The sequence below is a fragment of the Netta rufina genome (genome assembly GCF_964035555.1).
Source record: "Netta rufina genome assembly, chromosome: 1".
Taxonomy (NCBI): domain Eukaryota; kingdom Metazoa; phylum Chordata; class Aves; order Anseriformes; family Anatidae; genus Netta; species Netta rufina.
Genome location: NC_140123.1, coordinates 152,994,277 through 153,008,918, shown reverse-complemented (window position 1 = coordinate 153,008,918; position 14,642 = coordinate 152,994,277). Strand labels below are relative to the sequence as shown.

The following is a 14,642-nucleotide window of genomic DNA, read 5'->3' as shown; positions in this document are numbered from 1 at the left end:
TTCCAGGCGCCTCACGGTGCAGGATGAGGGCTGAGCACAAACACGGGGCCGTGGGGACTCCTGGCCTGGCTGCCATTTTGTGTCATTTTGCGTTTGGCTGGGGTTTGCTGTTTTTCTGGGGGCATTTGTTGGGTTTTTGGGGTTCACTGGGGTTTGTTGGGCATTATTGGGGTTTAGCTCCCCCCTCCTGCCCCGTTACCACCTGCAAGATGGTAACTGGGGGCGCTTTTACGGAGCACTCAAGGCGGGGAATCCCCCCCAGCACCCACCCACTTGATTTTTTATGATCATTACTACGATTTTGGGGCCTGTTTCCCTCGCGGCAGCGCCCGACGAGACAGAGGCGATGACGCGAAAAGCAGCGAAACGAGGCCTTTTGCACTTTTCCCTCCCATTTTATTTTTTTACATTTTTTGATTCATTCCCCATTTTTTCCCCATCCTTCTACACTTCGCATCGCTCCTTTTCATACCAACCCCCCCCCCCCTCGACCCCATTAACCCCCCCCTTTCACAATTTATTTTTTTTTGGGGGGGGAGGACGGGTCACGAGGGGGCGCGCGGGCGTGCGCGTCCCCGCCTTGGGGTTGGGGTTGGGGTTGGGATTGGGGCTGGGGGGGGGGGGGGGCGCATTGGGGGCGGTCGGAGCGGAGCGGAGCGGGGCGGAGCGGTGCAGGGGGGGGGCAGGCGGAGCGGGCGGGATTATTATGGGCTGTGGGCGCCGCCGCCGCCGCCGAGGAGCCCAAGATGGAGCTGTCTGCAGTGGGGGAGCGCGTCTTCGCCGCCGAGTCCATCATCAAGCGGCGCATCCGAAAGGTGCGGGGCCGCTATGGGGTGCTGGGGGGGGTTGTGGGGTGGATGGGATGCTCCTCTGCTTGCTATGGGTCCTCCCCCGACCTGCTCTCACCTCCCTTTATCCCCCCTCCCCATCTTTTTTTTTTTTATTTATTATTATTATTTTTTTTACCCCCCCCTTCCCCTTCCCTCCCCCGTGTTTTTCAGGGGCGCATCGAGTACCTGGTGAAATGGAAGGGCTGGGCCATCAAGTGAGTGCAATGGGGCAGCGCCCCCCCCCCCCCCTTCCCTCCCCCCCTCTCCCTGGGGGGGGGGGGGTTGCATGGGGTCTGGTAGGGGATCTATGGGGGTGCTGGGGGGCTCACCCCTTTTGCTCCTGTCTCGCCAACCCGCCCCGGCAGGTACAGCACCTGGGAGCCCGAGGAGAACATCCTGGACTCGCGCCTCATCGCCGCCTTCGAGCAGAAGTGAGTAGGGCCAGGCCCTGTAGGGTTACCCCAGCCGTGGGGTGCCGCAAGGGCGAGCGGGGCGGAAAGGGGGGGGGGCGGCCGCGCGTCCCCCCACCGCCGGACCCCCTTCTAACTTCTCCTCCCCGCTTCGGCTCCCCAAAGGGAACGGGAACGGGAGCTGTACGGCCCCAAGAAGAGAGGACCGAAGCCCAAAACTTTTCTCCTGAAGGTAACTCTTATTTAAACAACTCGGGCCTAGCCCGCCGCCACCGCCACCACCGCCGGACCCCTGGCGGAGCCGTGCCCTTGGAAGCACCGCGCTTCCGCGCGCCCCGCTCGGGGCAGGGGGCAGGGAGGCACCCGCAGGGCTGTGCGTGGCGAGGCTGCGGTTCCCTGCTCCGGAATCCTTTCCTTTCCTTTCCCCCCCTTCCTCCTTCCTTGCACGGCCTCCTGCCGCTGTCGCAGTAGTGAGCGAGCCTGCACCGCTCCCCGCTGCCTCCAGCAGCCTCCTGCCACTTCGCAGCGCGCCGAGCGGCCGTGCCGGGGGTCCTGCCGCTTGCTGCTCGCGTTGCAGCGTCTGGGTGCTCCGCGGGAGCCGCGTGGTTTGATCCGTAAGCTGCAGGCTGGTTTGGTTTTGCTGTTTGTTTTATTTTTTTGGGGGGGTAAGGAATGTTTCTGCTGCGTGTAGGGTAGCAGCTGGAGCTGGCGGTGCCTCTCTGATAGACCCTGCGCCTTTGCGAGGAGGTATCGTTGTAGCAGCTCTGCCTTCTTGCAGGGAAGAATGACGAAGGGAGTCCTAGCGCAGCTCTCCCCTTACATTTTTTACTTATTTTTTTTTAATTCGGAAGCCTGGTAGCTGTGTGACATCTATGCGAGCTCTGTGGATTTATTAGTCCAAAGGAAAGCACTCCTTGCTTTCCTTCCTCCTCCCCCCCACAACCTCCCCCAACTATCTTGATCACAGACTTCAGATGAACGTAGTAGAAGCACAATGCACCTTTGTATGATTAAGGCACATAAGGAAATTCAGAGCTTCCCTGGTTTCGATCCAGTGTGAAGCCCTGGGACGGCCAGAGCGGACCGTGTAGCGAGGTGTCTCCATCACCCAGGCAGTCTGTGGCTTTGAGCAAGTCGTTTAGCCTTTGTGCATGCTTCCCCATCTGTGAAACAGGTTAATGCTCTCCTCTTGCTGACAGCAGCAGGAGCTTTACTCAAGTTAGTGTAGCACTTGAACTGAATGAGCACTGGGAACAACCAGGGGTAGGGTGTCACCTCTGCTCCGCTGTGAGAGTGCGTAACGTAGGAGAAATGCAGCAACGGGCGGATTCTGATGCCCCGAGCAAAACCCAGGGGACAGTGGTAATCCTCCGAAAGTCCTGGTGCTAGATCTGTCCTCCTTCTCTTCTGTCCTCCGTTCGCCTCTTCTGCTGCTCACAGTTTTTCAGTCTGCAGACACAGAAATGCCAAACGTAAGCGATCGGTACCACCTCTTCATCTGTGTACAGGGAAACTGGACTAGTTGGTTTTTCTCTTTCTGGCAGTCATGCATTAAATGAAACCCTAGTGTGCAGGGTTCCAACAATGCAGAGGGAAGCTTAAAGGGAAACCGCTGGCTTAGAATAGGTCTCTGCTTGAATTAAAAAATGCTGGTATTTGTAACACCTGGCATTGTTCGGTGGTAGAAGAGTGTCTTCCTTCTTTGTTTATTCTGTGCTTTTGACTTTACCGTGGCTAATCAGTTTATTTTCTTTTGATTCTGAACGTGTTACGGCAAAATCCGTTGCCAATTTTTTGTTCTCAGTCAAACAAACAAACAAAAAAACAGCCACAAAAAAAAAAAAAAAAAAGCGAGGGAAAAGAAAACAACAAAAACCCACTCATTCCTCCTCTTCTCCCCCTTGCTCTTTAAAACCTCCCAAACTTGGAACCTGAATTATTCAACAGCATCCTTTGAATCACATCCCTGACACGTTTCCGTGGCACATCTTCCCTCTGCCAGCTTCTCAAATGTTACCGAAAACCCGTAGGTTTGTGTAACTGCTAGGTTTGGTACTTCAGAGAAGGTGGGACGAGATGAGGGGGAAGACGTGCTCTCCTGAAGGCTGCTGCCCGCTTGGGCAGGGCAGGGCAGAGCCCCGTCGCTCTCACTCCGTTTGCAGCTTGGAGAGACAGAGCTGGTGAAGCTGCCGGTGTTCCAATTTGCCGTTTTCTGCGACTTTTGATCCTGCCTTAAAAAAAAAACAACACCCCGGGCCAGGCAGCGAGAAGTAACCGCGTCTCAGCCAGCTCCATCTCAACTTGTTGGAGCTCTGTTCAGGCAAACCTTGAGCAGCTAGAGGAGCAGCTGGGACCGGCACACGAATCAGCAGGTCGTGTTCGCTCCCCGTGCGGCTCGGTCAAAGCTTCTGACCTGCTGAAGATGCAGGCGTGGCCTCTGATAACGCCACGGGGCTGGCGCTGCCGCGGGACGAGCGGGACTCGGCTCTGCCTCGCGCATCGCCAGCGACCTTTGTGGCTCCCGGCTGCGGGATCTCTTGCCAGTGAGAATTTCGGAAGCAGGGGGAGAAATTTGACTCTCGCTTCCCGGAGGGAGCCTTTGGGGTTGGCAGTTAGAACAATATTCTTTTTGATCTGCTGGCTGAGCAGATTAGGCCTGGATGGAGTGACGTTCAAGTCGGAGCCTGGCCTAGGACTGCTTTGGCCGACTGGGCTGCCCTCGGCTCGGTGGCTTGCTGGGATCTTCCGCGTGTGTCAGTGCTTGAACTTGGTCTTTTGAGCCTCCAGGAAGGCGTGGAAATATGTGCTCTGGTACATCCTTGTCCCCTGGCCTGCGTGGGTGTTTTAGGTTGCAGGTGGGGATAGGTTTATCCAGGGATTAGTTGTCGAAAGCTGCAGACAGGCACCCAGGGGGGTTTGCAGAAAGCGTTCCAGCAGGTTAGAGGCCCACGCCTTGGGAAAAGCTCTGAAAAGCTGCATCTTCAGCCACCTGCTGCCTTTCTGAGCCAGGCTCCGGTTGCAGAGAGCTGCACAACGCTTGCCCTTTCGACCAGCCTGCAAAGGGAAACCACGGGCTGGGCTCTGCGGGGCCGCTACCGAGATGGCCGGCCCCGTAAGGGACCCCTGCGAATTCCAACAGCAGAGTTTTGGGGCAGGAAATGGGTCTTTATCCTCTGCGTACTAGGGGCAAACTTTCCCACAGCTGAGATCAAGCTTGGCGGGAGGCTGTAATTCTTGGGAGGCTCCTGGTATGCTGCGAGCTTTGTGCCTGGGAAGCAGAGCCCCCGGTCTGAAACGGGCAGCGCGGCGCGTGAGGCTCGAACCCTCCTGCTTCTTCGGCAGAAGCCTTCCTTGAGGACAGGTCCTTCAGCTTGAGGGTGGAGGGGCTGCTTGTGCAAGGTTAGAGAGAGGCACGAACCTCTCGTGCACGCCGTGGTTATCTTCCTCTTCCCCCCTGCTTGGTTTGCTCTTTATGCTTTGCTTTTCCCTCAGCGCGCCGCTGTGAGGAATGCAAAACTCACCAGCTAATCTAATAAAGTCTAGCGCGTGCTATTAAGAGCCAGAGCCCGGTCTCCAGGCTCAGTGGGTGGCTAGCAAAGACTCCCCTTCGGGGTGGCTGGAAATACACTGAGGGGAAAAAGGCTGGAGGAGGTTAATAGGGAGAGATCAGTAACCGAGAGCAGAGCGAAGGAGAGGGGGGCCGAAGGGGCAGAGCAGCGCGTTGTTCTGTCACTTCGCCCTTCCTTGAACTCTGAAGTTGGAGCTGGCTTTCTTTTGATCTCCTCCCCGTTCGTAAATTATCCCCGAGCGGTTTGAAAGCAGCCTGTTCCCCCTTTGTAGCATTTTGTTCCCCATCCAGGAGGGAAACTTTGGTTTATGGCGGGGTTGCTTGGGAGAGCTGTGCTCTGAACTGGCTTGCCGTCGCCTTGCCGCTTGGAAGGCTGCAGAAGAAAAAGGGCAATAAAAAGGCAGAATGGCAGCCAGAAAGGGGAAAGAGGAGCTCTTGCAAGTGCCGTTTGGAACAAGGACTGTGGGAATGCAGGTGGAGAATGAAAGACAAAGCAGAACCAGTAATGGGCGAGAGAGTAGCGCTGCTGTGGCGCGGCGGTGCTACGGGAAATCACTCGATCTTGAAATAATTAACGAGAAATCTGTTGCCTTGCAATCTGGAAGGAAAACAAAACAAAACAAAAAAAGGACCTTGCGAAGGTTTTGATACAAATCAGGTAAGCAGGCCTTCCCAAAGCACGTGTCGGTGTACGTGCTTGTGCGCCTCAGCGCGTTAAGGGAATGAATGAACAAATATGCTCGCTGGGCCTCAAGGGACATTTATTCAGAAATAGTAGGGAACAAGGGAGATAATACGAGCTCCCAGAGGCAATGGGAAAGAGCTGTACAAGCTAAATAAAGGTGATACATATCCCAAAAGGGAAGCGGGGGGAAGGGAAGCGATCCTAGCAATTGCCTGGCTCTCGTGACAGAGCACTGCAGCAAGCCTCCAGAAGCTGCCTCCTGATGTAGGCTGAGCTGTAAGCCGAGAGCGAATTGCTTCATGGCCGTGCTGAGCACTCCTTCAGCGGTGAGCAAACCCTGCGGGTGCAAACAGCCAGCCCCAGCGAGGTAGTTCCCATTTTGGAAGAGTTCTGGGTTGAGTAATGACCCGGTGAGGTGGCCAAGAGGATGGAACAGGTTTGTTGTCAAAGCCTCGGTGCTCGTACAGCTCTCAAGCGTGGTAGAGCAACGCACCTGTAGCAGGGAGAGGTACATTTCCAGCAGCTAAACCCGCACGCGGAGTCTCCTGGAAACAGCAGGTGCACATTGCTTGAAGTTGGAAGCAAGAGAAGGAAATGACCGAGCCCCAAAAACGCCCTGTGCTCTGCAGGGAAGGAACCGGAGGTCATGAAGTCGATGCCTGAATAAACCTGATCCTGCGCTAGGAATACGGAGCTTCGTGAGTGAGAGAGAGCTGTGGGGGTTGGTCTTAGATAAAGCACCCGATACTATTTTTTTTCTTGAAACCTTACCTGGAGAAACAAGCTGAAGGTAACCTGCAGATTTGCATATTGTTCTGTGGAAGTGGTGTTGAAGCTGAGCGCTGGGAGCAGCAGCGGAGCAGCTGGGGAGCTCCCTGCTTACCCTGTCTCTAAAGAGTTTGGCCAAGGAGGTCAACGGATCATGCAGTCTGCGTGGAGAGCACCAAAACGGGAATTTAATGAATGCAGAGAGCTGAAACGTGAGTTGGAGGCAGCTTCAGCCTTGAAGAAGTGCCCCAGAAGTAACTGGAAATGCAGGCACGTAGTAAATGAAGGAGACCTGGTTGTCGTGGCACGCTGGGAGAGTCCTAGGCATGGAGCAGTGCCGGGTGCTAGCTGCTCCATAAGCACCAAGCAAAGGCAGATCTCTGTAAGGACAGGGCAGGAGCTGATCGATGTGCACAGGCAGAAAATGGGACAGCAGCAGGACTTCAGAAGTGGCCAGCATTGACGCTCCCCCTGTCATGGGAGTCTCCACATCATGAGTGGTTGGGGTAGGAGCACGGAGAGTTGAGGCAAGGGGCAGGGGATTCATCCGGAGCTGCTGCTGTGCTCCAGCCTGTTGGATGCCTGAGACAGAACCGTGTCTATCCCTTTTCTGAACCGTTTTGGGCGTGGGGTGATGCATGAGGCTGAATCCCCGCCGCAGGCGAACCTTCAGTCTGCATTTTCGCATACGCCAGGGGAAGGAGGCCTCATCCTTGCACTCCTTTTACAGCCAGGATGTAAGGAGAACTGCAGGGAACAACCCAGCCTTAGCCAGGGAGGAACAAAATGTCTTCAAGTCCCCGCTCCCTCCTCGTTCAAGGTCTGTGCTTCTTGTTGGGCCCTCGGTGGGAGGCGAGGGGCACGAGGTGACGGCAGAGCTCTCTGGGGCCGCGGGCCCAGGGCTCTGAGCTCATTGTGCAAGAGCAGGCCTGGGCCCCTCGCTTAGATCTGTTAGATTGCTGCCTTTACAAGAACATTTTTTTTTTTTTTCCCCAGGCGTTTCTTCGGTAGGAGGCACAGCCTGCAGGGCGACAAAGGAGATGGTGTTGGAGTGCTTAAGCTCTCAGCTGGCAGGCGGCCATCCCAAGCTTGGCTTGCGTGAGGGGGCAAGCGGAGAGAAAAAGTTGGGGAAGCAAAGCAGCTGCCTCGTAGCACTGCAGTTCTGGTTGTGCCCACGAGATGGGGAAAGCTGCTCGCTAGACGGGTAACGGGAGAGGGGGCTCGCCCCATTAAACTGAGGATGGGGTTGGAATTGCTCCCGTCTCTCAGATTTGTGAACCAGGTTGCTGTCTCCGAGGGACAGAAGAGCTTGGAAGTCTTGTTCCTCTGCCCTGGCTCTTGGGGGGCTGGCACCAAGCAGTTAAGGCAGTGTTGCTCCTGCTGTTTCAATAACAGCCTTTAAAAGGTTCGGTGTTCAAAAGGGCGAAGCAGTGGCTTCCTTGGAGATGCAGTTAAACTTCACTCGATCTCCAGCTCGCCTCATCTCCGGCTTTGAACATCGGACCTTGCTCACCCAGCAGAACAGGGCTCAGCAGCCTGCCTGTGGCCTCTCGTTAAAAATTAAGCTTTGGGTCTCCGCGTTTCTTGTGCTTAGCAAAGACAACTTCCATCAGACCACCCTCACCCACCTTCATCTTTGTTTTTCAAGACCTACTGTGCCTAGTGGAAGAGCAGATATGTCTTGCTGGGAGGGGGAAAAGCGAACTGGATGTGGTACTCTCTGCCTCCCCCTCATCTCTTGCTCATTCCCAGAGGACAGGGGAATGAGCCCCCTCTCTTGAGACTGGATTTCAGTTTGGGATGCCCCCTCGGTGCCAGGCTGGGGACAGAACTGGCAGTCTGGCACTGAAAGTGGGAGCTCCCGCCAACAGAGCTGCGTTTTTGGGGCCCAGATCACCAGTGGGTTCGAGGAGAGGTGGTGTGGATGTGTGGTTGTCGTGTGTGTGACCTGGCATTGCTGTTCCGCGCCCGGCTTGAGATGGGGCTGTGCTTAGGCTACCTCTCTGACCCTGTTTTTTTTTTCTCTCTCCCCACCACCGCAGGCTCGGGCCCAGGCGGAGGCCCTCCACATTGGGGATGTACACTTTTCTGTCAAGCCCGGTTCTAGCACCTCGTCTCCCAAGCTCCACTCCAGCGCTGCGGTGCACCGGCTCAAGAAAGACATCCGACGGTGCCACCGCATGTCCCGCCGCCCCCTGCCTCGCCCGGACCCCCAGAACGGGGGGAGCGTGGGCGGCGGGGCCGGCATCCGTCCCCCCGTCTCGCCCTTCTCGGAGACCGTCCGCATCATTAACCGCAAGGTGAAGCCCCGCGAGCCCAAGCGCAGCCGCATCATCCTCAACCTCAAAGTCATTGACAAAGGCGGCAAGCCGGCCAACGGCACGGGCGCCCTGGCTCGGCCCAAGATCCCCTCCCGAAACCGCGTCATCGGCAAGAGCAAAAAGTTCAGCGAGAGCGTCCTCCGCACCCAGATCCGCCACATGAAGTTCGGCGGCTTCTCGCTCTACAACAAGCCCTCCGCTGCGCCCGCCCCCTCCCTGGAAGGCAAAGGGGAGGCCGAAGGCTCCCAGGCGGCCTCCTGCGGGCTCATGATGGGCTCCACCCCGTACGACGCCCCCAGCTCCAGCTCCTCCGGCTGCCCCTCGCCCGCCCCCCACTCCTCGTCCGACCCAGATGATTCCCCTCCCAAGCTGCTCCCCGAGACCCTCAGCCCGGCCGTCCCCGACTGGCGCGAGTCCGAGGTCCTCGACCTCTCCATCCCACCCGAGTCGGCGGCCACCAGCAAGCGTCCCCCCCCAGGGGGCTGCAGCGGGGGGCAGACGCCTTCCTTGTCCCTTTCTTCTTCCGAGCCGGAGCAGGAGGCCGGCGACTGGCGTCCCGAGATGTCCCCTTGCTCTAACGTGGTGGTCACGGATGTCACCAGCAACCTCCTCACCGTCACCATCAAGGAGTTCTGCAACGCCGAGGATTTCGAGAAGGTGGCGGCGGCGGCGGGCGGCGGGGGAGGCGGCAGCAAGTGAGCGAGCCAGGTCCCCCCCCTGCTCCGGGGGGCCGTGGGGGGAGCTCTCCCTGCGAGAAGTCGTGGTGTGAATGGCTGTCCTTGGTTCTCTCCTTCTCCCCTGCGCTGTCCCTCGTCCCTCACCGTCGCCCTTCCTCCTCCTCCTCCTCCTCTTCCTCCTCCCTGCCTGCCCGGAGGCTGGAGGGGGGGGGAGCAGGAGGCGGCGGTGGGGCTGGCGAGTGGTTGTTTGTCCTTGAGTGTGGTGTTGTCCAACCGGCGGCGGAGCCTTTGGGCCGCTCTTCCCCCTCCTCCCCCTTCCATCTTCGACAAAAACCGCAGAGGAGCTCCGGAGCCTTGAGGGGCGGACGGGAGAGGACTGGAGCCCCCACCCCATGAGCCTTCCCCCCTCACGGTGCATGCAGTCTCTTCCATCCCTCTATTTCCCCACCACCACCACGCCGACCCTACAGTCCTCGCCCTCCTTGGCCCGCCGCCTGGAGCCGCCATCTCACACAGTGCTGCTGCTCCAGGCCCCCCGGGGCAAGGAGGAGAGGGGCGTGAGGTGCCTGCAAGGTGCTGGGGACGAAGCTGGGGCCGTGGGGCTGCCCCACACCACAAACCGTCCCACGTCGGCTTCCCCTTCCCTCCAACTATTGGTGCTACCTTGGCAGTTGGCCGGACGCTTTCAGGTGACCCGCGCCCTCCTCTTCCTCCTCCTCCTCCTCCTCCTCCTGCATCTTCCGCCTTGCTCAGCCTTGCAGGGGGGAGAGGGAGGAGAAAGAGGAGCCTGCTTCCAGCCAGATCTTCCTCCTGGCCTTCAGCACTTGCACTTGCTTGGGGGAGAGGGCATGAGATGTCCTTCTCCCTCCTGGCCTTTCTGTGGTGGGAGCGGGGCTGAGGCCGTGCGTCCGTCCCGCAGCCGGGGAAGAGGGCTCCCCACTGCCCTTTCGGGATCTGAAAGGGCCCGTACAACTGTCACCCAAAGGTGCTGACAAGAAATAACTGTCTCTCTTGCATCAGAAGCACGCGTGTGCTGGTCCTCTCCCCTGAGAGCACCCCTGGGTCGATCCACAAATCCCTTCTCTTTGTCCCTCGCTGGCCCTCCTTTTCCTCACGGCTCCCTCTTGCCCCGACCGCCCTTGTTCGTGTCCAGAACAGGCTCTCTCCTTCTCCTGCCTCTTCTGGCTTGCTGGGCTCCGTGTCAGCGGTGGGCATCAGGGTGAGGTGCTGCTCCTTTTCTCCCCTTTCTCCCCCTTCTTGCATGTGGCAAGGCAAAGAGGTGCTGATGGATCGACACAGCCTCGCCTCTCAGCCCCGTCCCCATCCCTGGGATGGGGCCAAGGGGTTTTACCTCTACCTACATGGTGCAGAGGTGGAAAAGGGTGGAGGAAGGGGATTCCCTTCTGCTCGGGAGCTTCCCCCCTTGGCACCCCTCTTCCTTTTCCTCTCCTTTAAGAGCTCAGTGGAGGCTTTGGGGATGCGGTCGCATTCACAGCTGAAGCTTAGGGGCAGGGAGAAAGAGACTTCCCCGATCCATTCACCCAGCTAAGGCTTCCTATAACTCGTTGGACTCGTGTGCGTGTCTGTATTAATACCTGCCTGTATTCTTTGTGTCTTTACTTTGGCATCTTTTCCTGTGCCTGGCACACCCGGGGATCCCTTATTTTAGCATAGCCTATCCGTGCGACTGCAGCTTCGAAGTTTGTACCTAGAGGGAAAAGCTCTTCGGGAAATAGCAAGGAGATATTTCTCTTCTTCCCCCTTCTAAACAACAACAATAACAACAAAAAAAATCAACTATTTGGAGGCTGCAGGATAAGAGGAGCTTCTTTGTAGGGTGGATGCAAACCGGCCAGTCACTTTAGGTCGTTCAGTTGCTGTTTGGTGTGCGTGTGGTGATGTGTTTCGTTTCGTGGTAATGAGGTCCTGAAAAAAAAAAACAAAAACAAAACAAAAAACACAAACCGAAGCGTTTAAGTGGGAGATAAAAAGGGAACTTTAATAGGAAACTCTTGATGTGTTTTGGCCAAGGTGTGTTCGCTTGGCAGAATCCTTTTCCCCAGTGTCTCTTGTGCGGTGTTCTGTGGGGGCGAGGGGGCAGGAGTTGTTTAACTGAAGGGTTTTTGCCTCTCTCCAGAGTGACAAGCGAAGGGGACTGTCTGTGAAGAGCAAAACAGTGGGGTCGTTGTAGGGCTACTCCGCGAGGACCTTCTTCCTGTGGTGAGGAGACGGGGGGGCTTGTTGTGGCAGAGGAACTCATGGTAGATCCTCTGGAGGAAGAAAGGAGTACGATGAAAGGAGTACGATCCGGCTTGCAGACACAGCTCGGCCGCTTGCGTGACGCATCCCCCCCCCGGGGGGTCACCAGGTGGGACCCAAACCCTGAACCTCTGGATCTGAAACAAAGATCCCGTGCTCTTTTCGGGTTAGGTCGGCTAACCCGAAGGCAGCAGCAGCCTCAAAAGTTCCCTCAGGTGGACGAGCCGCTTGGGGCTGAGCAACCGACCCTCGGATTCACGTGGGTTGCGCTCCCCCTCCGAAATTTTTGCCCATGCTCCGCAACGGGGATGGGAGGAAAAGATCTCCCCGTGCCCTTTAGGAAAGGGCACGGGGTGGAGGGAGGAGTTTATCTGAAAGTATCCCCTTCCCTTCCCCGTAAGCCCTAGGAAAACAAAAAAAAACAAAAACAGGGAGGTAATTCTCTGTGTCTGTGCCATGTTTGTTCTCTTGTTGTTGTGTTTTTAGAGGAGATTTTATGATGGAGTGGAAAAAGTGAAATGATTAGTTTTGCATAAAAAAAAAGAAAAGCTTAAAAAAAATTTCTACAGGGAGAGAGAGAGCGCGAGAGAGCGAGCGAGAGAGAGAGTTTAAAAATGACTAATAAATGCAGTGATTGCACAAACTGTAGTGGTTTTAGACGGTCCTTAGAGAAAAGAGTATTTTGTAGTATCGAAGCATGTGTGTCTGGGATGGTGTTTGGCTTGCTTGAACTGGAGGGAAAGGCATCCTTGGGACTGAGCAGCCGTCTCCTAGCTGAAAAAGGCAAGTTGCGTGTTGGAGGAACCCCTGTCTGCAAACCCTGCCCGTCCTTGCCTCCCGAGTGTCGGAGTGAGTTCCCTTCCCTCCCATCCCTCTCCTGTGAGCTAAGGTGGAGTCTCCAAATGGTTTTTCCCGGCCTTCAGCCAGGGCCGGCCCTCGTTCTGCCCGAGCCTTGGGGCCAGGCCCGCAACACGGAAACAGTTGACTTGACTTTGCATGCACAGCAAGCTGCTAGATTTGGGGTGGGCATGTACCTTTCCTGCCAAATCGCCGTCTCTCCTCTCCCTCCCCCCGAGGATTAAGCCCAGCGGGGGCTCACCTCCTGGCACGCAGACTCGCCTCTCCTCCTTTTAGGGTCTCTGAGCCACCAGAGGTTGGCGTCTGAACAGAAGGTGGCAGGCAGGGGACGCCAGGACAGTTCCCTGCCTGGACTTCTCTGGTGCCCTGGGCTCGGCGAGGGATGTACCGACGCCTCCCGCAGCCCCTGCTGTCCTCGGGAGCTTCCTCTTCTCTCTCCCTCCCTACCCGTCGAGGTCTCTCAGTGCTTCCCGCAGCCTCCCGTCTCGTGCTCTCCTCCCTCCTGGCCGAGCAGAGCGTGAAGCCGATGAGATGCGAGCTCCTTTCGGGGTGGAAAACAGAGAAAAAAAAACAGGCTGTGGTGAGCAGGCCCGGCTGTGGTGAGCCACGACTTGAGTTCTGTTTTCGGAGGAGCGTTCCTCCCCATACCAATGTTCCCAGGGAGGTTTCTGAAATAACCATAACGAAATAACGAAACCCAGTCCTGCTCTTTACCAGGTAGGAGCTGTCTCTGAGCTGAGTCTTCCTAGGGATTTCACTCCCTTTCCCGGCCCCTCTTTGTAGAGGAGGTTTCGGCAGCTGCCTGGAGGCGACCACCTTTTTGGGGGCCTCCTGGCAGAAGAGGAAAAGCTTTCTCTGGGCTCTGCCGTGCTGGGGGTGCTGTCCCAAGTCCCCCCCGCTTCTGCCCGGTCTGGGCCGTGGCATTAGTGAGACGGCTTGGGAGCAGATCTTTCTCCCCAGGGAGGTGTGACAAACCTGGAGCGCGTGTCTGGCTAAGTGCTTGTTTTTTGTTTTTTTGTCCCCTCGCCTCCTTCCCCCCCCTTCTGACAAGACCTTTTTCCTCCTTGCCTGGCGCATCCTTTTACTCCAATGTCGCTTGCTTTCGCTGCATCTTTCAATCGCCCAATAATCGTGCAAGAGCTGGGATCTTATTTTACTTTTTTTATCTAGAAATATCCCAAGATCAAAGGAACGCCCCCTCCCCTCTGCCACCAGCCCGTCCCGTCCCACCCCGTGCGCGCTCCGTGCGGCGAGCCCAAAGCGCCCTCTGTCCTGGCTGCCGGGCTTAAAAAGCTGCCACAGGGCTTCGAGTTCTTCTTCTTTTCTTCACATTTCTCCTTCCAGCAGCAAAAGGTGCTGTTCTTGGTCTGCCCGTGGGAGACCAGGCTGTCTCCAGCAGCTCTTCTGTCCCTTCCAGCCTCTGTGCGGTGCGAAATGGAGCCTCTGTGGGGCTGTCCCCAGGTGAGGGTCCCTCTGAGGGGTTTTCCTCGAACCCCTGTCCCTCCAATGGTGCCGGGGATGGAGGATTGGAAAGCACAGAGCAGGAGCCCCGATGTGCCACATGGAGGAAGCAAAGTGATGGAAGGGCAGCTGGACACGGTCAGCGCGACACCAGCCTCGGGAGCAGCTGGAAAAATCCGTCTTGCAGGGAGAGAAGGGGCATGGTCAGGACGAGCCCCTGCAGAGCCAGCTCCCAGCAGAGCCCCGGCTCTCGTGGCTTTGTTCTGAGCTTTGTGGGTCTCTGGCTTTGCCCTGGTATATAGGGCCTGAGGCTGCCCCTCAGGCAGAGCAGAGGCAGGTAGGTTCTCCTCGGCAGGTAGGTGGCCGAAGGGGCCAGCCCGCTGCAGGCGTGGCCTTAGGTCAAGTTCTCAAACAGAATAAAAAATAAATAAAAATTGGCCATGATGACTCGTGTTAGGAAGAAGTCATCATACCCGTGCCCCCCTTCTTGCCCCCGTTAGCTTGGTTTGCTGTCCTCCCCTCCTTCCCCCTCTCCCCCGCCGTGAAGCCTTGTTTGCTCCTCAAGAACGGAGGACTCTCTCTCTTACTTTGGGATTTTTTTGGTTTCGTTTGTTTCCCTTTTGGGTAGAAAGTCATCCAGTGGTGGTGGAGGACAGGGGCCTGCCTCATCTGTTTCTTCCTTTCACCTTCCCCAGTGCCAAGCTTAGGCTCGAATCCTGCAGGTTCCTGCAACTCTTCCAACGCCGAGCAGGCCGAGGTTGCCCCACTGAGCTCTGTGGTACTCGGGTGCTTCAGATCCTGCCTG

The 14,642-nt window shown here is 57.0% G+C and overlaps 1 protein-coding gene across 1 annotated transcript; it reads left to right on the top strand.

Moving 5' to 3' along the window:
- The first annotated feature begins 714 nt into the window (after positions 1–714).
- CBX6 (chromobox 6) lies at positions 715–11,223 on the top strand. Its single transcript, XM_084303207.1, has 5 exons — positions 715–815; positions 1,002–1,045; positions 1,196–1,261; positions 1,406–1,472; positions 8,304–11,223. Exons 1-5 carry the CDS (start codon positions 747–749, stop codon positions 9,279–9,281), a joined length of 1,224 nt encoding a protein of 407 aa, XP_084159333.1. The 5' UTR covers positions 715–746; the 3' UTR covers positions 9,282–11,223.
- Positions 11,224–14,642: the final 3,419 nt, after the last annotated feature.

Bases quoted from the DNA above. Each gene is read 5' to 3' on its own strand.
- CBX6 (XM_084303207.1), top strand. From the start codon at position 747: ATGGAGCTGTCTGCAGTGGGGGAGCGCGTCTTCGCCGCCGAGTCCATC. The intron at 816-1,001 runs GTGCGGGGCCGC...CGTGTTTTTCAG, and splicing joins TCAAGCGGCGCATCCGAAAG to GGGCGCATCGAGTACCTGGT. The intron at 1,046-1,195 runs GTGAGTGCAATG...CCGCCCCGGCAG, and splicing joins TGGAAGGGCTGGGCCATCAA to GTACAGCACCTGGGAGCCCG.